Raw genomic sequence first — 26720 nt, 5'->3', positions numbered from 1 at the left:
TTCTAAAGACAGGGGTACCCAAGAAGTCACGGGTGGATTCAGACACAGAAATTGTTGAGGAGGTTGTCCTGGGAGGCCAAAGAGCAAAAGGTCAGAGGGTTGGTGAATTGTCGAAGCATTACCACTCTGAGGTATGCCAGCACAGTTTCTAACTCATGTCACTCACATTAAAAGGAATCAAGGCTAGACCCTTGCCTCAAACAGAGGCAAAAGGCAAAGAGAAATTAGGTGCCAGCTAGATGTGGAAATGTGCAGACAACTCAAGTCCAGATGTCCAAGAGAGAGCCTGTTTCTAGGAAATAGCCCAGTGGCTCCTTCTGTCACTGAGTCTTTTGTCACGCTCCCAGGGGAGCCAGCTAAACACCCCTTATTCATGGTCACAAGGTCATGTTCTCAGCATCACCCTGCTTCTGAGGCTCCTTAATCCTCACTCTCAGCCAAGGCCCCTCCCCTATTGCTTTCTTGGACTGGGCTTTTATACACATGCTAGTCAGTGACTGTTTGCCACCTTTGACTCTTTGTTATTTCCTTGCAAACTTTCCCCATCATCATCGGAATAAAGCCTCAGTCCCTTAAACCAGTGGTAGTCAACCTGGTTTCTACCGCCCACTAGTGGGTGTTCCAGCTTTCATGGTGGGCGGTGGTGGAGCAACCAAACTATAAATAAGAAGATAGATTTAACCTAGAGTAAGTTGTTTTATAAAGATTTATTCTGCCAAACTTAGCGAAAATCCAACATAAAGTACTTGGTAAGTAATTATTATTATATGCTTTAACTTGCTGTAACTGCTTTATAAATTTTATAAAGTAAAGTTACTTCTCTACTTTATAAATCACCATTACTGTGGAACCGGTGGGCAGTTAGAAACTACTAACAGAGATGCAAAAGTGGGTGGTAGGTATAAAAAGGTTGACTACCCCTGCCTTAAACGAGTCTGCAGGTTTCTCTGCAGCCCAGGCTGATGTTTTACCTCTTCCTCTCCCTCCTCTGGCTCGAGTGTGCCCGTCCCTGTTCCCACCATTCGCTCTGGGCTCTGAGACCTCCTTTGCTCTCGTGTCCCTAGAATTTCCTCCCTTTCCTTTACCATATGTCAGCGTTCTTTCCATTTAGAATTCCAAACTCCATTTTCTGTCTACCCCCGGCAGCCACATAAGGACATTGCCGTACTTCTACAGAGCAGTTGAGCCCCAGGTCTCATGTGTGTTGTCTCTGATCAGTCATCGACTTCTGGTGATGTAGCTTGAGAAAGTTATCCAACAGGAGAGAAAAGCTGCAGGCTCGAGACATTTTTCCCGATCATGTTTATGATAGCAAGATGCTGAGCAGCGTCCAAGTCCAGTTACAGTGGACTGTTGAGTTGGAGTCATACATGTGACTACTTCAAAGTACTTTACAGCATAATTAGGAAAACCAAGTAACAGCATGAGGAAGGATGGCTACAATTTTAAAGTGGGGGAAATACTGGAAATAAAGTCATATCTTTATTAGTCTGCTGGAGCCTCCATAACAAAGTACTGCAAACCAGGTGGTTAAACCATAGAAATGTATTGTTTCAGTGCTGGAGACTGGATGTCAGATCAGTGTGTAGGCAGGGTCATTTCCTTCTGAGCACCGTGCCGGTGTCCGCCACCTCAGTGCAGAGGTGACAGCAGTGTGGTTCAGGTGGTAGGGCTGCACAGGTGACTTCTCCTCCAACCCTGTACACATGCAGACTGCTTTCAGAAAGTGTTTTGTTTTAACTTCAGGGTCCTTTTGTGTAGGCAACAAATGATTAGCTTAAGCAAGAAGAAAGTTAATTGGAAGGGCATCAGATGTTTCCAGAATCAAAAGAATGGTTGGAGAAACAGTCTAGGAGATGGATGACAGTCAGGGTTGTGTCTGGGAACTGGGGGACCACAGGGAAGGAACCACGGAAGACATGTAGCAGGAATACTGTCCGTAGTGCTGCCCCCGGGAATGAATGAGTTAAGGTCAAGCACTCCTTCTGTCCTTTGTGCTCGGGCAAGAGTCAGAGTCCCAGGATAGAGGATTCAATTCTCAAAGCTTAGTGACATACCCACCACCTGGTGGCACTGGAACAGAGAGAAGGGTCATGTGCCTCCCCGGACCCCCTTGCCTGTCGTATTAGAAGGTAGGCACCTGGAGTCCCTATCTACTAAGGCAGAACACAGTAGAGTAGAATGGAGGTCCTTCCTCCAAAGAAAATCCATATGGTGTTAGAAATAGAAATAGTTTCTGGAGCAGTCCTCCCTCTCTGTTCATTCCTACATTTAATAACCATTTAGTGTGAACCCTGTGCCAGGTGACAGTGGTGAACAAACAACGTCCTTTAAATCACTCATATCATAGTGAGGGAAAGTTAATCCCCAGTAACTATAAGACAGCAGGTTGTACTATAAAGAAACAGGAAGTAGTAAGAGAGTATGCATTTTTAAGAGAACATTATTCTAAGCACGATGCACGATGCTCTGTATAATTAATAACCCTTCCTTCTTTCTGGGAAACAACCCAGAGAGAGGCTCATTAGTGACCACAGACATCTCCGAGTCTCGTCCTCCGAGTCATGTCCACCCCTTCTCCACTTCTGGGCAATGCCTTCTTAATTTTTATTTCCAGAGGTACAATTAAGCAATGTACCCTTATCCTAATGGAAAGAGGCAGGGGATAAAAAGTAATAGAAAATAGATAGTATGTAGATGTACATAGTACCACAAAAGGCCATTTCTCCCTCCTGCCTCTGGTTGCAAGGCCACACGTGCCATTCCTGACGCGCTCACAGAGTTGTCTTGCACGCTCTCTTGCACTTGACCTAGTAGTGCTGCTGCCCTTTGCCAGCTGGGCTGTTCCAAACCTTTACTCCATGGCTTTCTGAGCTCTTGTTAGTAGTCTTGTTTGCCTAGGGTTGCCATATATAAAAATGTGTGGAGCACAACTATGAGCACAACTATGAGCCACAGCTTTACCACTAGAACCCACCTGAAAATAAAGCATCATGGAACGTTTACATTCTGGCATTTAAGCAGATTCCCTAGTCAGTCAGTCAGGATTATCTCAGGTGCTAATGATGCTCTGGAGAAGACAGACATGAGTAATGTGGTGGAGAGAGACTGGGAGCAGGGGTGGCAGAGGGTGACCTCCCTCTCTAGGAGGTGACAGTGGAGTGCAGACTGGAAGGTGGACCAGAAGTAAAGGCCTGAGGGAAGATAGGGCCCCTTGGAAGGAGCATCGATGCCCATAGAGAGGCAAGAAGGTGCTGTGTCCGAGGGTCCATGAGAAGGCCAGAATGATGAGCACAGGTAATAAGGGCAGGAGAGGGAGCTCTGTGGTCAGAAGGTTGTTTGTCAATCACATAGCAAGGCTCTGCAGGCCCCATGAAGGGGTGGAGGTTATTCTAAGTTAACGGGAAGCCACTGCCATCAGGGGAGTCATAGGCTCTGACTTGAACTTTAGAGAGGAAGGACAGTTTAGGAGAGAAAAGGTAGAAGGGAGGCTGATTTGAAGGTTGTTGCCTCAGCCCCGTGGTGGCAGTGATCACAGAAGACCCCCATGTCTTCCTGGGGTACTTGCTTTCCCAGCGCAAAGGGGGTCGCAGTGGCCTCTTTGTATGATATCTAGCTCAGTAGGGCCAGGCTGGGAATCCTGGGAGAAGAACTTGTCCCTGGGGGATAAATTCAGTTTTGACAGAGCAGAGTTAGGGGGTGAGAGTAAAATATTTTGCAAATGTATTATTAAGTAACCATAAGACACAAACCCTGTATTTACCCTTTGTCTCTGCCCCTGTCTGTTCTGGCTCCAGTGACCCTCTCCTGTCAGTGAGTGAGGCCGAGCACTCAGCCAGCCCAGGACAGCACAGCTTCGGGACACGTCCCTGAGCTGCCTCCCTGCCTCCCGAACTCGGCTTTCATTACACCATTATTCAGTTTGGTATGATGCCATGCTTCTGAGTGATGTAAACGAGAAAGCTTAATGCCATTCATGGTCACTGGCCTGTCACCAGGCACGTCCCTCACTGGGGAGTCCTCAGGTAGGAGCAGTGTTGTGGGAGATTCCTGCGGGGATCTGACAGGTAAAGGAAACAAACCGAAATCCAGAATAAGCGCCTCTTCCTGTAAGGACAAATCATCCACCCTTCTATTATGAAAAGGGCCGATTGTAATCAGCTGTCCACAAGTAGATGTCTGGTTCTTTCAAGAGAGCATGTCATTAACTCTGGAAGGGGCAGGCTGTGGCGGGGGCCAGGCTCGGCGTTCGTTTCTGCTACCAGGGCCTTTTCTTTTAACCCACCGAGGAAGCATGAAAATAACTAGGAACAAGGATCAGCATTCACAGAGTGGGACATAATGTCCACACAATTATTCAGCTGCCTCTTTTGCAATGGGCTTCACATGGGACATAAGTGGGCATCCACATTAGGCAGACGTTTCCTTGTGCTTCCCGTGTATTCTGATCCATCTAATCATGCTCCTTCCCCAACTAGTCTCTGTTGATCACAAGCCAAATTTGATCATTTTTCAAAATTCTCATTCTCCTGTCTACTTATCCTTCTCTTTCTACTCCTCCTCCTGCCCATCAAGTTCAGATTAGTTTGTGCACATGATATAAACCGAGTTATTATCTGAATTGACTCCCAGAAAGGAGCACACCCGGTTCCCTTACCTCTTACACTTGAGGGTGATCTTCATGGGTCACAAGCACAGGACTAAAGTATGATGCTGACATCAGTAGAGTGAGATGTGCCATTAAAAAAATTATCATTCTCCACATTTTTAAAAAGCCTTTAGTAAACCAATAAGTGCTATATTCCAGTATTTTACAATAATGCCATAATGCCAGACAATAGGAGAGATGAGATTAGGTACAACAACAACTAAATATAAAAAACAGAGAAAATGATTTTCTGAGGAGATAACAAATATGACAAGCTGACATAATTGGACTGTTTATGGCTTTAAGAATACTTCTAAATTACTCAAATTTTTATTTGATCTGATTTTCTAAATCTCTATAATTTAGTGTCTTATGACTATAGTGACTTAAAAGTATTTTTTGATTTTTCAATTACACTTGATGTACAATATTATATTAGTATCAGGTATACATATCACAGTGGTTAGACATTTATATAACTTAGGAAGTGATCACTCCAATGTCTTTAATACCCTTCTGACAACATACATGGTTATTACAATGTTATGGACTAGACTCCCTATGCTGTACTTTACATCCCTGTGATTATTTTTATAAGTGACAATCACTTTTTTTGCAAGCTAGGAAAGGGAATCAAATTAAGCCAGTCTAGCCTTCTGGTGACCTGTGCCAGAATCGTTCAGTCTTCAACAGAATGATGATATAGTTTAAGTACTAATGATGGGGTTGTAGGATTCTCATAACCATCTCTCTACATTCTTCATTAGGAAACAACAAAAAAAAACCAGCCCTTACAGGCATGACATATTATATATAAAGAACATCTTGATCTCCAAAGGACAGAATGACCCAGAGGCTGCGCTGGCCAGCCTGTCTAGAAAGCACGTGGGGGCCAGTGACTAGTGCAGGGAGGCACTGTTTTGAAAATGTAGTCTGAGGTTTTAAAATTCCAGTTCTGTCAATAAGAAAGCAAATGGGAAATATTACAAACTGCCCTCAGATCGTCACTGATTTTATCAGGGCCTACCACTTAGACTACAAAGTTAGATGTGATTGGGGCTAAGGTGTCTTAGACATTTCCAAAATAAATTACGTAGTGATAAGAAATCCAACATTCTGCAATTTTCTTTTGCCACAGAAACACACTGGGGCTATTTTAAAGAAATAGTCTACCAGTAACTCTAAAAACGGTGCTGGCAACAGGGTCTGCCCTCAAAAACTGCCCACTCCCCTTGCAGGCAACACTGCTGTCCCTCACTGCTCACCTCCACCTAGCCTGGAGACAAGAGCTGGGGCATGGCCTTGCTGGCTCAGTGAGCAGCTTTCAAGGTGGATGCCTTGGCCATTACAGTCTGGCCGTAATTTTGATAAACATCTGTAAATTGAGTATGGGCATTGGCTTCTGCCCAGTGTCTTAACACTTGGTCAGCCACATCTGTGACCTCTCCTCTGTGCTGAGCTGGGTGCTGTCCTTGCAAGAATGGCCCCTCGGAGGCTTGCCTAGCAGGTGATTGGTGGGGTGAACCTGAGAAAGGGAAGCCCTCCTTTGCTGCACCAGTGACCTAAAAAGCCCGAGCAGAAAGGTAGGGGTGTGGCAGCCTCTTGGGGGATCTTAGGAAGGCTCTTAAAATGAAGCTGGCACTGCTGCTGTCTGTGGCCCCCGGGGCCATCCTGGGGGCCTATCCTGTTGGAGTGAGGTGGCCTCCGTCCATGTGGCTGTGCCCATAGAGTGCTGTCCCGCAAGTTCATCCCCCAAGACGGCTGCTGTCCCCGCAGCACCACCCTAACAGTGGCCCACAGACCTTGCTTGCTTTCATCTGGTAAATGTTTCCTGTGTAGATTTAAGGTTGGTTGATGCAGAGGGGTGGGGGAGGGGAGTCTCCTAAGGTAGTCTTTAAAGCCAGTAGTTTCAAAACACAATTGGGGTTATTACTTAGGAGTCATGTTCTTTCCATGTCCACAACTTCCATTTCAGTTTGCACACGAAATGTACTTTTTCATAAATGGAAACTATTTCCTATGTATTTATTTATTTCCTTTCCCCACTGAGGAACTAGTATTGGTTTTAAAAGCAAGTTTATGCAACCTTATTCTAAAGTTGATACACCTACTACTGGGAAATGATATATAGCACATTAGGACATAAACGGTTATTTCAGAAAATGCCCAAGGTACTCTGAAACCTTGGAATGTGCCTTTGGTTTAAGTGACACCCCATCTATACTGATCCATTTAACATATGTCTGTGACGATATATAATGTACACATGTGCCCTTTGTGAGTGAGGCACTGTGAACCTTTAGTCTGTGTGCAGTCTGGGGTAAAGCCGAATGACGGGGAGGAGGAAGTGTGAAAAGGGGGAACGCAGATCATATGGGGGGGCTCTGAGACTTCCTGGAGAGAAGGACCTCACCGTTGTGCCTCACAGGGTGAATGGTAATTAGACTCAGTTTGTTGGTAGGGCGGGTGTGTTCCAGGCTGAAAGGAACAGTATATGCAAAGGGTGGAAGCCACAGAGAGAAGAGCACATTTGAGAAACTGAGGGTGAGGTAGCCCAGCAGAAACTGACTTACCCCATCCGCAGGTTTATCAGATGGAAGATACTCTCCCTGTGCCGATGAAGCCACGCCAGCCTCACTGTCTACTCACTGACTCCTGCTCTTGTCCATGGGGCTTGATCCTTCTCCAGAGCCAAGGGCACGGGTGTGACTCCAAACCTGTTTAGAGCAGTTGTATTTACTATAACTATGAAACTTATTTGGCTGTATAAAAAATGGAGTTTAAATGTAAGGCTGAAAAGAGATTCATGTCTATGAAGACTAAATTGAATATTCTGCAGAGATTTAATGAAGGTGAGTTGCTAAAAAAATATTTTCTGTCAAATTAGATGAGAATTGAGAGCTATAAAACAATGGAAATATCAAAGACTCTACTCAGAATGCTTCACAAGAGTCTCTGGTTGTAACTATGTTTTAAAGAAGCTAGAACTGGAACTGACAGTTGAACATTCTGAGTGTGGACTGTGCAAGAAAGAACACAGACTTCTGGTTAGACGATCATACACACAGACTCGGGTCCTGAATGATAACAAAGATATATTTATTGTACCTTTATATATATTTTAAGTTGAGATGTTATAGGCAAAAGTGCACCTATCATTTTTGCCTGGTTTAGAAGTTCTGGCATCTGTGCACCTGGTGGGAGGAGCTCTGCAGTAGGGGCTGAAGCAGGATGAGGGGAGGAGAGGAGGCTTTAGGGGTTGAGAGGAACAGCCAGACTAGAGATCAGACTAAAAGAAGCAAGAAGGAGTCTGCCCGCTCATGGCCTCCTGTTGAGGGGACTTCATCTTGGAGGTAGAGGGTTTTAAGGGGAGTGAGATTGTCAGGTTCGCACTTTAGAGATAACACTGGCTAGATGGTGGCCCTGTCTGGATACAGGAGGAGTCTTTTGCTTAATCACAAGGAGAGAGCCCTGAACTAAGAACATGACAGCAGTACTGGAGAACTGAGAATGTGGAGGTCAAGCTAATTATCTAATATTTTGGGTGCTGATACCCAGATGCCTGAGTTTTGGGAAGCATAAGAGAAGAGCACACAAAAGGGGGACTTGGTCCTGTTCCAAGCACGTGGGACAGCTTGATGGGAGACCCTTATTTATGGTTAAGGGTCTGACTTGAGGAGGGAGACTCAGCAGAGGTTGCCAGGAGTCATCAGGAAATGGATGGTTGTTCTTTTTCTTTTTTAAGTATTTTTTAAAAGTTTTTTAATTTATTGATTGATTTTTATATAGAGAGAAAGGGGTGGGGGAGAAACATCAGTTTGTTATTCCACTTATCTATACATTCATTGGTTGACTCTTGCATGTTTGATCCGCCCTGACGGGGGGGATCAAACCCGCAACCTTGGTATATCGGAATGACACTCGAGCCTGGTGAGGGCCTATGATTGTTCTTAAAGCTATAGGAAAGAATGTTATCATCCCGGATGTGTATGAAAAATGAGAAAAGAGGATTAACAATTTTGGAGGGCCATTGAAGGAAAAGAAATCCACAAGAAGATAGAGAAGGAAGGGCCAGACAGATAAGTGGTGTCTCAGAGGAAGCCAGGCTTCATGGAGGGAATGGTTGATAATGTCAGATGTGACCAGAGTCAAGGTAGATACTTACTGATTGAAAAATGTCCATTGGATTTAGCGGCAAGAAGTGTGTTGGTCTTGACCAAAGCTGTTTCAGTTCACCAGGAAGTCAGAGCCAGAGTGCAGGGAGGGTCGCTTCAAGGTCATGGGGGAGGGCAGGATAGTTCGTTTTATATAGAGGTATCTATTTTGCTTATCTGTGTTTGTTTTCTGATTTTTATAGCTGAAACTTCCCATAACTTCTAGGTGTAAACAAAAATGATTTTTTGCTACCATATTTAAAGTTATTTTGGCTTTATTTTGCTGTATCTGAAAGTTCAACATGATTGTGTCAGTGTTCATTTTTACTAAATACTTTTGAAAGAAGTAGTAATGTTAGGTATACGTCACAAAGTTCTATTTCTTGATTTACATTATCATGATTTAGATGATCATTATTTAGATGATCATTATTATGATGTAATATCTCAACAGTTAGGGCGTGGGGGAAATTTAATCCTAAATGCCTATACCATTTTAACTTTGATTTTCAAAAATAAAATAAATTGAATTGTAAGAAATTACTGAAGCATTTTTTGCAAAGTCTTACAACAAAGTTAGTAAAGTTATTAAAACACTTTCTTTTAGATATATTTTTTTATTTAGTCAAAGAAACTGGTTTTTCTTCTTTGCCTTAGTACTTTTTGTTGTTGAAAAAATCCTACTTCTAATTTGTTGAAAACAGCAAATTTACTCACCAATAGTTCAGCTAAAAATAGAGCCTGACTGGTGGTGGCACAGTGGATAGAGTATCAGCTTGGGACACTGAGGTCCCAGGTTCGTTTGAAACTCCAAGTTTTCCGGTTTGAGCACAGGCTCACGCTTGAGTGCAGGGTTGCTGGCTGAGCTCAAGGTTGCTGGCTTGAGCAAGGGGTCACTGGCTTGGCTCATGTCCACCCCCCAATCAAGGCACGTATGAGAAAGCAATAAGTGAACAACTAAGGTACCTCATCTTTCTCCCTTCCTCTCTCTCTTTCTCTTTCTCTCTTGCATACATGCACTCTCACTTAAAAAAAAATAAAAAAATAGATCATAACTGCTGTTTTTTCCTTGGAATGATGACTAGACTAATGCACTAAGGATAGTTGATAGCCAGAGATAATGAATTACATATGAATCACTCATACAGTGATTCTGGTATTGTTCTGTCCAATTATAGTTATAAAAGTTAATTTTATTATTAACAGACCTTTTTGGTAAAAACAAAAACCAAAAAGAAAAACAGTTGAATCCCAATCCTCTGCTGACTAGCTCTGTGATCTTCAGTAAGTTTCTTAACCTAAGAGTGACAGTGTCTTCTGTTACAGGAGAGATTAATGTTCTCTACCCACAGGTGAGTGAGCATGACCTGGTACATAGTAAGTGTGCAATAAATATTAGCTGCCATTGCTACAAAGAACTAAAGGAAAGCATTAATTACATAGGGAAGAGGGGGAATGATGAACGTGAGCCATATTTGCAGCCAGAGTACTGAGTTACTTTTTTTTTTTTTTTTTGACAGTCAGAGAGAGGGACAGATAGGGACAGACAGACGGGGAGGGAGAGAGATGAGAGGCATCAGTTCTTCATTGTGGCACATTAGTTGTTCATTGATTGTTTTCTCATATGTGCCTCGGCCAGGGGACTCCAACAGAGCTAGTGACCCCTTGTTCAAGCTAGCAACTTTGGGCTTCAAGCCAGCAACCATGGGGTCATGTCTGTGATCCCATGCTTAAGCCAGCAACCCACTCTCAAGCTGGTGAGCCCATGTTCGAGCCAGCAACTTCAGAGTTTTGAACTTGGGTCCTCTGTGTCCCAGTCCGACTCTCTATCCACTGTGCCACTGCCTGGTGAGGCCTGAGTTGCTTATTTAACTGCACTAACGAGTAGTTTAACCTTAGACAAGTCACTTAATCAAATGAGTAAAAAAAGCCTAGAGCACCAAGAGTGTATATAGAACAATATTCTATTAGTATTTTATTATTATCCCATTATAGGTTAAACAAATTTAAAATGCATATACTCAACTGAATTTCTTCTGTTGATTCTCTTGACCCAAAATTTCAGGCATTATCTAAGGATTTTCCAAAGACCTAGAGACCCAATATAAATTTTGTTCAAAGAAAAGAAGAAAAAGAAAAGCATTTTCTGGTTGAGTTTTGTAAGTGTGACTCGTTGAAATTATTTTAAACGTATCATAAAACCTTTTTGTCTGATCTCTTATGTTTGGGTTATCTCCTTCTTCATATTGGTTTTCAAAAGTTTTTTTTTTAGTAATGAATCAGAGAGAATATAAAATGAGATCTTAGCTGCCTGTCACCTGTTGAGAGTGACCATAGAAGAGTTCTTAGGAAAGCTGGCTGAAGTATTGGTAGCATAGCTCTTTGTCAGAAGTGGATGTTGTGGGTCTGGTCTAGTTCTCTCCTCCCTTCCACATCCCGCTTTATACTCTAATAGCAAGGAATGCTGGCGTTGGCCACATTTATTTGTGAAACAAGTTAATTCAGTTCACTTGTCTTTAGGCAAGAACTTGTAGTAAAAGTGTTTGCCTGGCTGCTAACGCTGTACACACTCAAATCACTGCCTTTTAACTGTACTGTGAGACGAGTGTGGATTCCAGTCAGAGGAGTTTGGAAATCCTGAAGGGCTTCCTTATCCAGACACCAGTATTGCAAATAAAGTATTTAGCATTTTATAGCAAACTCTTGGAATTATAGTCTAACAATTAAAACACTCTCAGTTCTAAAACTTGTATTTTTAAAAAAATCTTTTTAAACTGCTAGCGTCTTCAAATGCTCATATGTCTGATACTAAGTTTCAGAAATTGGATATTAAAAGTCAGCGGAAGAGGCGGGAGAACAAGAGCTCTAAACATTTAGCAAACAAATGCCACGTGCCCGTGCTGTGTGCATCCTGTCGGTCTTACAACACGGAATTGAAGACTTAAAAATAAGCAGGAATTTTTCCTTTCTCTGTGAAGCAAGATTTAAGTCACAGTAGTGGAGTTGGCATTTCGTCCAGGTCAAACTGACTTGAAAGCCCAGACTGGTTCCCATTCCACCCACTAGCACCCAGGTGCTGTGCTTCCCCACCCTAAACACAGTGATGCCACTTGCAGACACAGAAGTATAGCTCTTTGGCAGTTTTAAAGACCATTCCGTTCTGAAGCTAATGTTATGTGTCAATTATAGCATCTCATTTTTAAAAAATCACACCTTAACAATTGCTTTATATTAAAACAAAGAAAAAAGTGAAATTCATCTACTACCCATTTTGTCCTTATTATGTTTGAAACATGCTGAGACCTAAGGACCCAAAGACAAACAGGTATTACAGAAAAGGTGAAGTGGGTATGAGGCCTTGGGGGGCACTCACAGAGCGCAGGAAAAGCACGGGTCTTCAAGTTACCTGGCATCTTATCTTTTAAAGGATGGTTTTATACTTGCTTCAGAATGTACCTAAAGTTCTAGTCAGTGCTCAGAAACAGTGTCCTTTAGGGAGCCACTTTTAGAGGGGTTGGGGCACAGAGAAGGTGTGAATGGGGAGGTGCATTGAAGCCAGTGAGGACACAGTTTCCATTGTTTAGTGTCTTCATGTTCATATAACTCCTGGTTGAAAGAAATAGCTCTGAAGGTAATGGAGAGGCATTTTTTTCATCCTCTGGCTTCAAAGGCGCAGTGCATGGTTCTCACCCAGCAGGGCCTTGCAGCCTGGGCTCCACTTCCTGTGTGCTCTGTGATTGGGCCCTCCCCTGCTGTGGTGAGGAGCCTGGCCGTGGGTGATGTTTCAGGAAGAAATCCGTGGGGCCTGCCTTCGCCATGCATGAGTCGGCTGCTTTCTTAAACAGTGGGTGCAGCTGTACCTCAGTATGCTGGAAAATATGTGTTAAGTGTTTATGTTATATTTTCTTATGCTTTTCTGGGAAATAGTATAACTGTGACCTGTAGATTAATAATAATGCTTGTTTTAATCCATTCAAGGAAAAAGGGATTGCTTTGGATATGCAAATACTTATGCTAATAGACAAGGGAGCATTGGTCAGAATAACTGTAGCCAGTTTCTGTTAAGGAACCCCCCTGCCCCGCCACCACCCCTAGTCCAGCCCCATGTCTGCAATGGGGGACAGCACATGAGTGCACATGGAACCCTTGCCATGTAACTCTTGATTCTGGGTAGTCATCACTCATATGGGAATTTGGACTGGGACTCAGTCCAGCCCAGGGTAAGGGGAACCTTTGTTCTTGGCTGAGGTGGTATCTCTCCCTAAGCCCATTTTCTAAAACTGACAGTAGTGCTGTGCCAAGGAATAGGGCCACTCTGTACTTTGGGGCCTCCTCCTATCTTGTGCCTGACCTGGAGCTGTTGGTAATGAGGCTGTATCCAAACTTAGTGGGGACCAAAAGTTCCTAGGATGGTTAGAGATGAAGGACACCTGTATGCCACACAGAGAGGTTACTCTCTTGATGAAGCAGCAGCAGCCAGGAACACTCGGTTGACAAACAGATAACCAGTGCTGGTAAGCTTACTGCACAGTCATAAAGTGGGCCTGTGAAACAATGCATAGCATATTGTACTTAAAATAAGAAGATACCAGAAATTTGGACCTAAATGGAACCTTCACAACTACCTAGTTAATCTCAAGAGGCAGTCCTAGAGAGATAAAGTGATGACCAGTGGTTTATGTGTAAGATATCATGACTGACTTACCTCCATCACAGTTTTAGGGCATTTCTTTTCCATATGTATATATGCAAGTATTTGGGTTTTAGGGACACTTTGCCAAATATGACTTTAATTTTTCCTATATCTATGAAAAAAAAAGATTATAACATTTTATGTTTTCAACCTTTATCCTGATTTCTAAATAGTGGATATTAATATATAATTTGGATTTCTCCACTTTCCCATGGGATTGATTCCTTTACTTTATTCTTTCAGTGTTGCCGGTAATCAGTGTTTGTGATTTCTCAGTCCTGACCATGTTGTGTAGTGGTATCTTATCCAAGGAGAACAGGTTAATGTTCATGTTGCAGGAGTGGGGTTAAGACTCAGTTGTGTGTAAGGTTTTTATTGCAGTTTTCTTGTTTGCTCTAATCACTAAAAAAAAAAAAAGTTTTTAAAAGTCAAACCTTTGTAGTTTCTTCCAAAGATATCTTGGAAGGGTTGTTGGATCAATATATTGAGTACTTTGAGACAATTCTTCGTTTAAATGTAGTTTTTGTTTATATACTTTCCCCCTTTTTATCTTGATTTTGTTTTGAAGTGTAGTCAAGCACGTTTACTTAGTGAATGCCTTTGTGATAAGAGCCTAAAATCCCAAGGATCTTACTCTAGCACCCTGACCTCATCTCTGCATTTAGAAAGAGTTTTTGGGTAAAGGCAAGAGCTGTCTCCTGTGTCAGCCACCACTGGAAAGTGAAAGTGGGCAGACGGATCATTGGGGTGCTGCTAAGGAAATGTGACAAAGTGTCTTTTTCTTTTTGAAAACTTGCAATTTTGACCAAGAAAAAAAAGAAAAGACTGGATTTTATTTGCCTCATGTTGCAATTAAAGCACTATTAGCAAGGATGCCCATGACAATTCATTTCCACTTTCCATTGCTCTGTATTCCAGTGGTTAGCGTCTCACCTCATCTGAGTAAACCAGCTCTACCCATTCATTCCATCATCATCTTTAGTTTTTGACTTGCTAAAAAAAAAAAAAAAATCTAGTTTTCAAGATGTGGCCTCAAAAGAAAGAGTTTCTTGAATTTCCTACAGTGGCACTTCTCAAACCTGAATATACATTTGAATGCCCTCACTCTTATTCAAATGCAGGTTTTTGATTCCATAGCTGAGTGTGGCCTGAGAACCTTAGCTTCTGACCCGCTCCCGGTGGTGGTGTCTGTGCTGCTGGCCCAGGAACCACAGTCTGGGCATCAAAGCCCTGGGGTACTTTCTTGGTGGTAGTATTGTGTGTGATTATAAAAAGAGAGTTGTGTGGCCAAATAAGATTGGGAAATTTATCTTAAACAAGGATCCATGGAGGTTGTTATTTGGACTTCTTTGAGCCTGTAGTCTGTGGGTTTTCAAGAAGTAGATATAGGATATGGTAGTTTTCAAACTTTTTTGTGGACTGTATTATGTAATTACTACTCCATGTGGTATACAGGAGTATATAGGAAACTTTACCTTATGGAGAGTGTTCTGCTCTGAAAAACACTTTCAAGCAGTCTTTTGAGCCCATAATTTAATTAAGTACCATCTTTATTAAGAATAGATATGCTGCTATCAAATGATCTATTAACCATTTTAAAAATTTGACACTTTTAAGTCATTTTAAAAATTACTTGCAAAGGAACGATGGAAGCAAATCTGGTTTTCTGATTTATAATTGTGTGCATGCAGGCACACGGCACATTTGTTGTCGATTATTGAAGCTCTGAGCTCCCCAGAAACCTTCCTTTGCTGGATTGAAGTGTGGGATGCACTTCAATAGCTACAAATATTTGATGGTAAGAAAAGCCTGGCCCTGGCCGGTTGGCTCAGCGGTAGAGCGTCGGCCTGGCGTGCGGGGGACCCGGGTTCAATTCCCGGCCAGGGCACGTAGGAGAAGCGCCCATTTGCTTCTCCACCCCCCCCCCTTTCCTCTCTGTCTCTCTCTTCCCCTCCCGCAGCCAAGGCTCCATTGGAGCAAAGATGGCCCGGGCACTGGGGATGGCTCCTTGGCCTCTGCCCCAGGCGCTAGAGTGGCTCTGGTCGCGGCAGAGCGACGCCCCGGAGGGGCAGAGCATGGCCCCTGGTGGGCGTGCCGGGTGGATCCCGGTCGGGCGCATGTGGGAGTCTGTCTGACTGTCTCTCCCCATTTCCAGCTTTAGAAAAATAAAATAAAATAAATAAATAAATAAATAAATAAATAAATAGAAAAGCCTATATGATAAGGCACCTTGTCAACATGGGTATTATAACTCATAAAAGCTTTCTTTGCCTGTTAAGTTCGCACAGTGAGTTCTGTGGAAACTCACAGAATTGTTACGGACTTCAGATTTTTCAGAGTAACAGCAGTTTAATTGGTAACATTTATTAATCCCTGATGAAGTGCCAGCATTGTCCTAAACATTTTGTAACATGTTCTCAATAACCCTATAAGGATCACTGGTCATTCTACAGATTGGAAACAGCTATGTAGAGATTTGGAAACTTTCCCTAAAGTAGTTCTGGTAGAACAGATTTTAAAGCTAGCTGGTCTGACGTGCTCCATAGCCCATCACGGTACAGTAGAGCATGCATTTACTAATTGGTGCTTTCATTTTTTAAATTTTTTTTCTTAAATGAGAAGCGCGGAGGCAGAATGACAGACTCCCATATGCATCTTGACCAGGATCCACCTGACAAGCTCCCTAGCTATAAATATTTTAGCGCCTGAGGCGGAGACCATGGAGCCATCCTCAGTGCCCAGGCCAACTCACTCCAATGGAGCCTTTCCTGCAGGAGGGGAAGGAGGGGTAGAGAGAACAAGATAGAAGGGAGATGGATAGGGGTGGAAAAGCAAATGGTCACTTCTCTTGTGTTCCCTAACTGGGAATTGAACCTGGGATGTCCATACACTGGACCAATGCCCTACCACTGAGCCAATTGGCCAGGACCAACACTGTCATTTCTTAATCAACATTTATTGAGAGATGACTGTATGATCACTATTTTGCTTCTTAAAGTTCCTATCCTGAACAAACTGAAGGAGCACAGTTTGTTAACAATTGTTTTTCTCAAGACTTGCTCTCATGTTAGACAACTTGGAAAATACTGAAAAGCATAAGGGAATTATTGTAAATAATCCATATGTCATCTAGGGAGAACTTCTTTTAAAAAAATTCTTTATTATACAGTATATATACTTTAGTTAGCAAAAGATATACCTATCATTTTCACATATTCACTTGTATGTTTTTAAAGAAAATTCCTTTTTTAAAGTGACTTCATAAATTTACAATATTATAACTCATTTTGTCATGCCACACATAATGTGTGATCCTCAACTCCATTTTTTAACTTAGCAAACCTAAACCTCTCTGCCTTTTCTCTGGTAAACAGATACCTTTTTAAAAGCTCTCTGAGAATCTAACTTGGGCTTTGGATTGCAATGAAAAGCAGCAAACACATTCCTGCCGCCTAATTTATGGAGGGCTGCTGGCTGCACCTGATACACTTGTGGATGTGTGTGGGTCTGGCACGTGCAGGTTTGCCTTAGTTTAGAATTTCCTTTCTGGCGTCCAGAGCCGCCACCCTGGAGGTGCTGAGTAGTGTGAGTGTGCTGTCCGTTGCTCAGCAGGCTCTGGCTGGCATGGCCACAGCGTCCAAGCTGTGAATTAGCGATTTCTGCAGTTTCGGAGGAGCGAGAGCTTGTGAGATTCTCGGGATGCTCAGTCACACCCCAGTCCTGCTCTGAGCATGGCTGTTTTTCAAACAAGGATGGTAGCTCAAGGGGAAATAGCAAGATTTTGGAGTCTGGAAAGCCTTCATATGGGTATGTGTGCAGAGACGGAATTGCTCTGTTGCTGATCTCTTTCCTTTCTGTCTTTGCTGCTGTCTATCAGATGTAAGTGCGTGTGAAAGCTCATTTGTCCTAGTCTGGGAACCGAGGACAGCTTTACTTGTAGACACAGTAAGGCAAAGAAATTGGTTTTGTTTGTGGCAGAGCTGTTAGTAGGATATAACAATAATAAGAATCAAGAATGAATCTGGTTTTTATTGTGCTGTTTTTTTGCTTCTGTTACATGAAATTTCTTTATTACAAGAATTTGTTGTTGGGTTATATAAAAATGTTTCTTGGTAATTGGGGGCAGATAAAGTTTAAGCCTATGGATTGATTTTGGGAGAATGCTGTTTACTGTTTTAAAAAGTGATGTTGCCCATAATTCAGTTGTTCCGTGATTTTTTTTTTCTTTTATCTCACCCTTCCTTTTCAATAGTTTTGTATTGTCATTTAGATTAGCTTCTACTTAAATGTGAAAGCAGTATGGTATTCTCAGGCTAGGAAGTTGTAGATTGCCACCCATGTATTCTCAAAAAGAAATAAGAACAAATACTTCACTGAAAGAATTTTAGCTGACTGCTGCACATGGATACAATAGATGCTTTTAAAAGCCATGTCTGTTTTTGCCTGAAATCAGTGCCAGTAACTCACTGAAATGAATGAGAGCTGTAGCTGACAGCTTGAAGGCGGCCTTGGCCTTGCTGAAACAGTGCAGTGTGTACTTTGTGCTTCCTCCTTGTTTTGATTGGTTCTCTGTGCTGGCCAAGAGCAGACAAGGATGTGGTTATGGTTTCTATATCTGGCAGATTAAAAACAAACAAACAACACAAAAAAACCCAGACCAGCATAGACTCCATTTCACCAACACAAAGTTAGAAAAAGAGAACTAATGCCCAGTGATTTCTGCATTCAGAACATAAACCTGCCTACAAAGTGGCTGTGCTTGTGGTCTTGAGTGACGGGGTGTGATGGTCCCAGGATCCGTGGAGGAGTGCAGGCTACCCTGCTCAGCTTGAGCCCGCCCGGTGTATCTGTGTTTATTCCAGCCAAGCGGTGAAGCCTGCGTGGGGGAGAGCGGAGGCGGCCGGGCAGTGAGTGCTGGTAGCCCAGCCGTCCTCCTGCTCCTCTCTCCAGCATTCCTCCACTCCCAGGGCGGTTCCTGTTTTTCCCACACTAGTGCATGCACAGGCCTAGGAAAGGCCTGCCTCAGCCTCTGGCTCTGAGTGGAATGATCTCAATGGAGCTAGAGACCCATCGTGTCAGAGTCTGCTGTGCAGAGCTGTGCGCCCTCCCCTCCCCAGGACCATCGGAGCACCTGTGCTCCGGCCCTGCTACCGCAGCTGGCTCTGCACCCTTGATGAGAGAAAGGGGCACTCTTTGCTTCTCTGATTTGGGAGGATGGTTCTGTAGGAATCTTCTCCTTTCCTGCTCAGGACGTTCACTGGTTCCATGTGTTCCGGAGACTAGGTGTCTATGTATACAACAATGAAAAGAACAGCAAGAGTCCAGAATAGGAGGGAGCTGAGTCTGGCTGAGGGCTCCAGGCCGGTTTGCTCCCAGGAGAGAGTGAAGAAACCTGGGGCCACTGACTGCCCAGGACTCGTGGCCCTGAATACCACTTATACAGGCAGACTCATTTTTTAAATGATAAAGAGCATACAGGACTCTAGGACAAATTTTAGCTTTAATTTGAGAAGAGGAAACATTGTTCATAAGTAGTTTAAAATAAAACTTACTAAACCATTGGTGACACAAAATTCATCTTCAGGCATTATGTAAGTTAAGCTCAGTCGTCACATCACAGATAACTTGCTCTGCCACTGCTCTGGGCAGCAGAAGTCAGCAGTGACCCTCAGACGAACACAGACATAAAGCTACACATTGGACAGAGAATTCTGTTCAGGGCACCGTCAGACATAGCATAAGGTTATCAATTAAAGGTTTGGCAAGTCCATTTCCAGGACCTTTATTTTTAGTATGTTTAAAACATTCAAAAATACTATATGGACATTGATTTGAAAGTCTAGATTAGGCATAACAGTGTCAATTTAAATTATAGAATATGAAAGATGGTTCATTCTTTAATTCAGTTAACTAATACTGACTGATAAACAAGTTCTTATCCCTGAGAGAGTCACAGCTGGGTTCAGAGTTATGGCTGAATATTAGGAGTTAGACACATAAACAGCGAGAATACTGTAGTTAAACAGCTAACGTGTAATAACAACATAATCATTATGTCATTTTATTTATTATTATTATTTTTTATTTTTTGTATTTCTCTGAAGTTGGAAACGGGGAGGCAGTCAGACATACCGACCGGGATCCACCCGGCACGCCCACCAGGGGGCGATGCTCTGCCCATCTGGGGCTTCGCTCTGTTGTAACCAGAGCCACTCTAGCGCCTGAGGCAGAGGCCACAGAGCCATCCTCAGTGCCTGGGCCAACCTTGCTCCAATGGAGCCTCGACTGCGGGAGGGGAAGAGAGAGACAGAGAGGAAGGAGAGGGGGAGGGGTGGAGAAGCAGATGGGCGCTTCTCCTATGTGCCTTGACCGGGAATCGAACCCAGGACTCCCGCATGCCAGGCCGACGCTCTACCACTAAGCCAACCGGCCAGGGCCATGATAAGTCATTTTAAAGAGGTAAGCCTGACATGCTTCTAGGACATTAAAAACAGAGGTTGTGACCAAGGGGTCAGCGTATAGCAGGGAGGAGAGCCACAAGTCATGGATCCTATCACAAGAAGAGATGGCTAACTTGGGAGAGTGAGTCAGGATTTGATCACCTGTTTGGGAGTGGGGATGTTGCTCCAGGTGGAGAGGTCAGCGTGGACAAAAGGAAGTTATCCTTTCTGTTAATACTGGGAACACTTAGTGGTATAATGTGATGGAAGCAGAGGTTTTCAGCCAATCAGCAGAATCCATTGCCTTTCAGCGTATGGCTTACTTCAGAGACAGGACAGACAACAAAATGAGCACATCCTAGAATGCATTCATGCATGTAGGTTTACGTAAGTTTAGCCTCAAGTTCCCCTGGTTCCCACACTTATCCAGGCATCAGAATCCTTGGAGAGCTTTTGAAAACACATTCTCAGCCAACTGCCCCAGCTTGCCTCCCCACCATTTGGAGAGCCTCGTTCTGTGGTTCATCTTAGGGCAGTAATCTTTATTTTTCTAAATGTGCCCCCATGTGATAGGATGCTAGCAGCCCTAGGGGTTTGGAACCCCCGCAGAGAAATGGTCCTGGGAGTAGTATAGAATGTTTGACATTGAAGGTCAGCCTCCTGTGACCAGCTCCTTCCCTCTGTGTGCATCCTCATGGCTTGAGAGTCCACTTGGTGATCAGGGTTTGGGCTCACTGTTTCCTCCCAGACACCAGTGACCTTAGGAGAGCTGCTCATGGGCCCTGAATGCTAGCTGCCTTCCTGCCTGCCTGTGTTTGCCATTTCCGGTTTTAAGATGGGGAGCTAGCATGGCTTAGCTCAAACTTGAGGAAGTCTGAATGACCAGCGGGAGGTTTTCTAAAACACATGTTTTGACAGATGCTTCTAAGTGTGGGAATTTCCCAGAAGTCAGATTGATTTTGTGCGGGGAAGTCCCACAGAGGAGCCGCACTGGCCAGGAAGAGGGCTGGGCACTAGGTCATCGTTATTGGTGGTGCTGGCCTAGCCCTTCATGAAGGTAGCCAACATCCACGCTGCCTTCCTGCCGGGTGCCTGATTATGAAGTCCAAGGTGCAGGGTGCCCTCACTTTCTTTTCCTTTTACAAAACCCTTCCACATTCACTTGCCACATGTGACAGATAAGACGGCTGCACTTTTCTCAGTCACAGATGAGACCACAGAGACTCAGAGAGGTAGGTAGGTAGATCGGGGCCTTTTCTAACCCGGCCTCTCTGGGACCCAAAGCCTGGTCTTTGAGCTCCCAGGCTGGTGCTTTTGAAATTTTGTCTCTCTTATTGAAAATCTTTAATATAAGCCAAAAATAAACTAAATTGGAAAGAGACTTGAGAAAAACTCCCACCAGACATGAGCTGAGAGCCTGTTTTTTGTGTTTGTTTGTTTTTCCTATGTGCATAACTCCTATAGGAAGTCCTCATCCTTTGGCACGTGTTATAAAATAGTTTTCCATTGTTGGTGATATAGGATATTTCCTGTTATAAAAGTTCACCTTCATAATCAGTCGTCAGGTTTTGTCCCTTCACAAATGTAAAGTCTAAGTTTAGACAGAAGAACGTCTCTCTTCTGAGGAGCGTGGAAGCTGTTTATTGCTGGCATTTTTAAAAACTTATAACACCTCTAATTGTTATAACCATGTACTGTATTTGCAACCTCTAATTGTATTTGCAACCATGCTACTGACTTAAAAACCGGCTCCTCCTTTATGGAGAGGCAGTTCTCTCCAGTTGTCCCTGAAGCCACTCGTGAACAGGGCATCCTCTCAGATGGCAGCTGCAGCCTGGAGAGTTGATCAGTTCGTTGGGGAAGTAATAAAGATGACTGAGATTTGGAGGTGAGAGGAGAAGTCAGGGGCTGCATCTTAAGAGAGGACTGTGTAGGGCGCAGGGCTGGCAAGACAGATGGTAGCGCACAAAGAAGGTGCCCCCAGTCCACTGACCAGAGACCCGGGACGACAGCCTTTCCAGAGGAATATTAGCCGTGATGGTTAAACAAAAATGTTAAACAGAGCTCCTTCACAGATCTAGAATATTTATACATACTTACTCTATGGAAAAGGTACATTGCCTCAGGATTGTCCCTAGCGAGAGGTATGTACTAAAAACTCATAGGCAAAGCTTTTAGATGCTAGAAGATGCTGTCACTCAGCTTGACTGAAGCTTGTGTTGCCTCATCTAACCATGTCTAGGAGTTCGGGGATTTTAAAAGCGATTTCAATTTGCAATAGCCTTTACAAGATTATTTTCCAAATAGTTTTTCCATGCCTATTTATTCAATACAAGTAATAATACAGTTGGCAAGAATGCAGAGAAATTGGAATCCTATTTACTGTTGGTGAGCCATCATGAAGGGCAGGTTGGGTGTTCCTCCACAAGTTAAAAATAGAATTACTGTATAATTCAGCATTCTCACTTCCGTATATATATCCCCAAAAATTTAAAGCAGGGTCCCAAAGAGATACATGCATACCCATATTCGTAGCAGCAGTATTCACAATAGCCAAGAGGTAGAAGCAGTCCAAATGTCCGTCAATAGATGAATGGATAAGGAAAACATGGTACATATATACAATAATATTATTTCACCTTAAAAACAAAGGAGATTTTGCCCGACCTGTGGTGGTGCAAGTGGATAAAGTGTTGACCTTGAATCCTAAGGTCACTGGTTCAGAACCCTGGGCTTGTCCAGTCAAGGCACATACAAGAAGCAACTACTACAAGTGGATGCTTCCTGCTCCTCCGCCTCCCCCTTCTCTCTCTTCTCTCTCTCTCTCTCTCTCTCTCTCTCTCTCTCTCCTCTCTATTCTCTCTCTCTACTCTCTCTAAAACTAATAAATAAAATCTTTAAATAAAAAAAGGAAGGGAATTCTGAACATTTGACCCTGTGGATGTACCCTGAGTGTATTATGCTTAGTGAAATAAGCCAGTTACAAAAGGATTAAAGACTGTATGATTCCACTCATATGAAGTAACTAGTAGTCAAATTTATAGAAACAGAAAGGAGCAAGATGTTTGCCAGGGAGTGGGGGATGAAGGAAGGAGGGTTAGTTAGTGGGGTAAAGTTTCAGTTTTGCAGTGTTCTGAAGATCTGCCGCATGACCGTATAAATACATTGTATTTAACAGCGCTGAACTGTGCACTGAAGAAATGGTGAAGGTGGTTACTATTTATGTTGTGGGTTTTTTACCACAATAGAAAGAAGGAAAGAAAGAAATTTGCCCTTGTATTATGAAAATATGCTTATGTCCCCGATTTTTGCTGAAGTACATTTTGAGAATTTATAGTAGCTCCCTATTGTGCAAAATTCCCTTAAGTAAAAAGTCGTCATTATTAACATTAAACTGTAGTTGAAAATTTTGAAGCCATTGGAGTCAATGGGTCTCCACCCACAGGAGGAGAGATCCTGAGATGTGAGCAAGCCTGTGATCATGCAGGCAGTGCTCCGGCCTGAGGTCTTGGCCATGGTGAGGGGTCCACGCTGGGGAGGCTTTGGCACCCGTGCCCGGGATACAGATTGCTGAAGTAGCCTTGGGTCATATTACAGGGGACCTTGGAATGCTACAGAAGAATTTTGTCATGATGCAATAGATAACTACTATGTAGTTTCTTATGAAAATGATGAAACCGCTGTTTGATAAAGTTAATCTTGGAAGTAACATGTAGGGGGGCTTAGGGTGGGGATAGGGGGGTTTGGAGACAGGAGGCATGAACATGAGAAGGTTTTCTGCTGGAGGTTGGGATGAGTCCTGAATGAGGCAAGGAGACCTGGCTGTGCATCCTGACCCAGCACTTGCGTAGCCCAAATAAGTCAACTTCTTGGAACCTTAATTACCCTATCAGCAATTTGAAGTTCAGTTCAAAAAGATTTTTTGAGCCTTCTGTATGGCTGGTATATTAGGCTTGGTGCTGGGGATACAAATAGAGAAAGAATGCCCTTTCCCTGGAGGAAGTTGTGGTCTCAGAAGAGAAATACACATGAAGACTGAGTGTGGGAGCACACATGAGCAGTCTGTGCTGTGTGCACCCAGCGTGTCCCAGTGTAGCGTGAACATCCCTCCCAGTGAGCCACCAGATTCTGAAAAACCCAGCTCTATAAAATCCATGTCAGTAAAGCCATGAAATAGTTAAGGTCACAGAGGGCAAAGGATATAGTAAAACTTAACCAGATCGTGGCAGACTCAGTTGGATACAGTGACCAGAAGTAGGGGGGGAAAAGTTAGTAAAAGGAGCAGAGGACCAGTGAATGTTGCTATTATCCAGAATGATGTAGAAGTACTAGCTTTTGGCATACAAAGCTCTTTTTAATATTTGTCTAGTAGCTTTTGTTCTTCTCACTAGTAACAAAACTAGTACCATACTGGAAGGGACAGTGACACCCAGTGGGCAGGGGTTAGACAACGTGGGCATGGGGGCCTTTCTGCACCAGCCTTGTGTGACGTTGGGACTTCAGTCTACTCATCTATAAACTGAGAAAGCTAATAGTATCCATGTGTCGTGAGGATTATATGAGCTTCAAGTCATGGTAATAGGCTTAGAACAATGCCCGGCACTTCTAAGTGCTCTTAAAATACAGTGTGTCCGTAAAGTCATGGTGCACTTTTGACTGGTCACAGGAAAGCAACAAAAGACGATAGAAATGTGAAATCTGCACCAAATAAAAGGAAACCCTCCCAGTTTCTGTAGGATGGTGTGGCAGCATGTGCGCATGCGCAGGTGATGACGTAACACCGTGTATACAGCGGAGCAGCCCACCGCCATGCCAGTCGAGATGTGGACGGTGGTCCAGAGGAAAGTTCAGTGTGTTCTGTGGCTCGCTAAATTCGAATCCGTGACCAAAGTGCAACGTGAATATCGGCGTGTTTATAACAAAGCGCCACCACATAGGAATAACATTACTCGGTGGGATAAGCAGTTGAAGAAAACTGGCAGTTTGGTTGAGAAACCCCGTTCTGGTAGGCCATCAGTCAGTGACGAGTCTGTAGAGGCTATACGGGATGGCTACCTAAGGAGCCCTGAGAAATCTGTGCATGAGCCCACATCGAACTGCACTGAATAGGTATGAAACTGGGAGAGTTTTCCTTTTATTTGGTGCAAATTTCACATTTCTATCGTCTTTTGTTGCTTTCCTGTGACCGGTAAAAAGTGCACCATGACTTACGGACACACTGTAGTCTTGCATTTCTTTAAAGTTTTCTCTGTGTTTTCACATGTCATTTCACGTGAGGCTCGCGGCAGACTAAAACAATTGCTTGTTGAGAATTTACAGATGACTCTGTGAGATGGGTATTATTATTATCCACACTGAACAGGTAAAAGGAAACATGACAAAGGACTCACTAAAAAAAAAACCCAGAAGTTTTTTTAAAGGATTTGTGCGGCATGATTATTTGAAGCCTAGTCCATCTGACCTGCTCTTCGTTCATATGCTATACTTCCATCTGTCCCATCAGTCCTGTAAAAAATTACTGAGCCGTGTGGGCTGGGCAGTGGTGGAGGTACCAGTAGTACAGTGGAAAATGAAGCAGACACAATTCACTGTCTTTATGTTTGCATTTAGCTGGGGGAGGCAGACGACCAACACCATGTATTAGATCAGGGGTCCCCAGACTTTTTACACAGGGGGCCACTTCACTGTCCCTCAGACCGTTGGAGGGCTGGACTATAAAAAAAACTATGAACAAATCCCTGTGCACACTGCACATATCTTATTTTAAAGTAAAAAAAACAAAACAGGAACAAATACAATATTTAAAATAAAGAACAAGTAAATTTAAATCAACAAACTGACCAGTATTTCAATGAGAACTATGCTCCTCTCACTGACCACCAGTGAAAGAGGTGCCCCATCCGGAAGTGCGGCAGGGGCTGGATAAATGGCCTCAAGGGGCCGCATGTGACCTGTGGGCCATAGTTTGGGGACCCCTGTATTAGATGGTGGTAAATGCTGTGGAGAAAAGTAAACCAGGAAAGCAGAGGAGGAGGGGTGGGAGGTGCAGTCTTAGATGGGATGGTCAGGAACGGGCTCGCGGGGAGAATGTTGGTGCAGGGAAAGGCAATGCCTGGTGTGTGAGCAGGCAGCTGTCAGGGCCAGATCTGAGTGTTTGCTGTGGTGGGAGGTTGAGGGTCTTCAAAGACCTGGGCTTTCTCTCCTGTGGATGGTAGGGAGTGAATGATCTGGCATCTGAATGGGTTAGCATGGTCATTCTGGTCGCTTGGATGAGAATTGTGGGGCTGCTACTGGGGCAACAGCAAAAGGAGGCCATTAAAGTGCTGCAGAGGGTGGGTGACCAAACACGAGGTGACCAAGCCCTGAGTCGTGGGAGAGAGTGGTGAGAAGTAGCCGGACTCTGGACACGTTCTGAAGGGAGAGTTGGGATTGGCTGATGAGCTGGACCTTGAGATGTGAGAGGCAGAAGAAGAGGAATGACTGCCAGAGAGATAGAGAATGTCTGAACCTGCTCCCATTCTGCAGATGGGAAAGCAGGTTGGAAGAGGAGAAATGACTTGCCCCAAGGTCTCTTAGCCAGAGAGTACCTAAAGCCAAGATGCTTTCCCAGGTATTTTCAAGTCAAAATGCCTTACCTTTTCCCTTGTACACTCAGCCTCCCTCCCAGCCTGGGCCTCCTGCCCTACCTGGCCGACCCCGAGCACTCGGAACCCTCTTGCTTCACAGTGCCTGGTAAGCACTCATCTATTATATGTTGTTGCAGCAGTCACTGCTGAAATCTTAGG

At 43.7% G+C, this 26720-nt stretch overlaps 1 protein-coding gene across 7 annotated transcripts in view; it reads left to right on the top strand.

Moving 5' to 3' along the window:
* SPATA13 (spermatogenesis associated 13) overlaps window positions 1-26720 on the top strand; it is a 433930-nt gene that overhangs the window by 375394 nt on the left and 31816 nt on the right. Inside the window, exon 1 of one of the 7 annotated variants that reach the window (XM_066258303.1) lies at window positions 17145-17302. The exons of 5 other annotated variants lie outside the window; for them this stretch is intronic. In XM_066258303.1, the coding sequence (XP_066114400.1) occupies window positions 17227-17302 (76 nt within the window). In that variant the 5' untranslated portion in view covers window positions 17145-17226. Of the gene's footprint in view, window positions 1-17144; window positions 17303-26644; window positions 26668-26720 lie in introns of those variants that run through there. One more of the 7 variants, XM_066258305.1, reaches the window with a different exon arrangement.

The sequence above is a fragment of the Saccopteryx bilineata genome, chromosome 2 (assembly GCF_036850765.1).
Source record: "Saccopteryx bilineata isolate mSacBil1 chromosome 2, mSacBil1_pri_phased_curated, whole genome shotgun sequence".
NCBI classification, from domain to species: domain Eukaryota; kingdom Metazoa; phylum Chordata; class Mammalia; order Chiroptera; family Emballonuridae; genus Saccopteryx; species Saccopteryx bilineata.
This window is presented reverse-complemented; position numbering and strand designations above follow the sequence as displayed.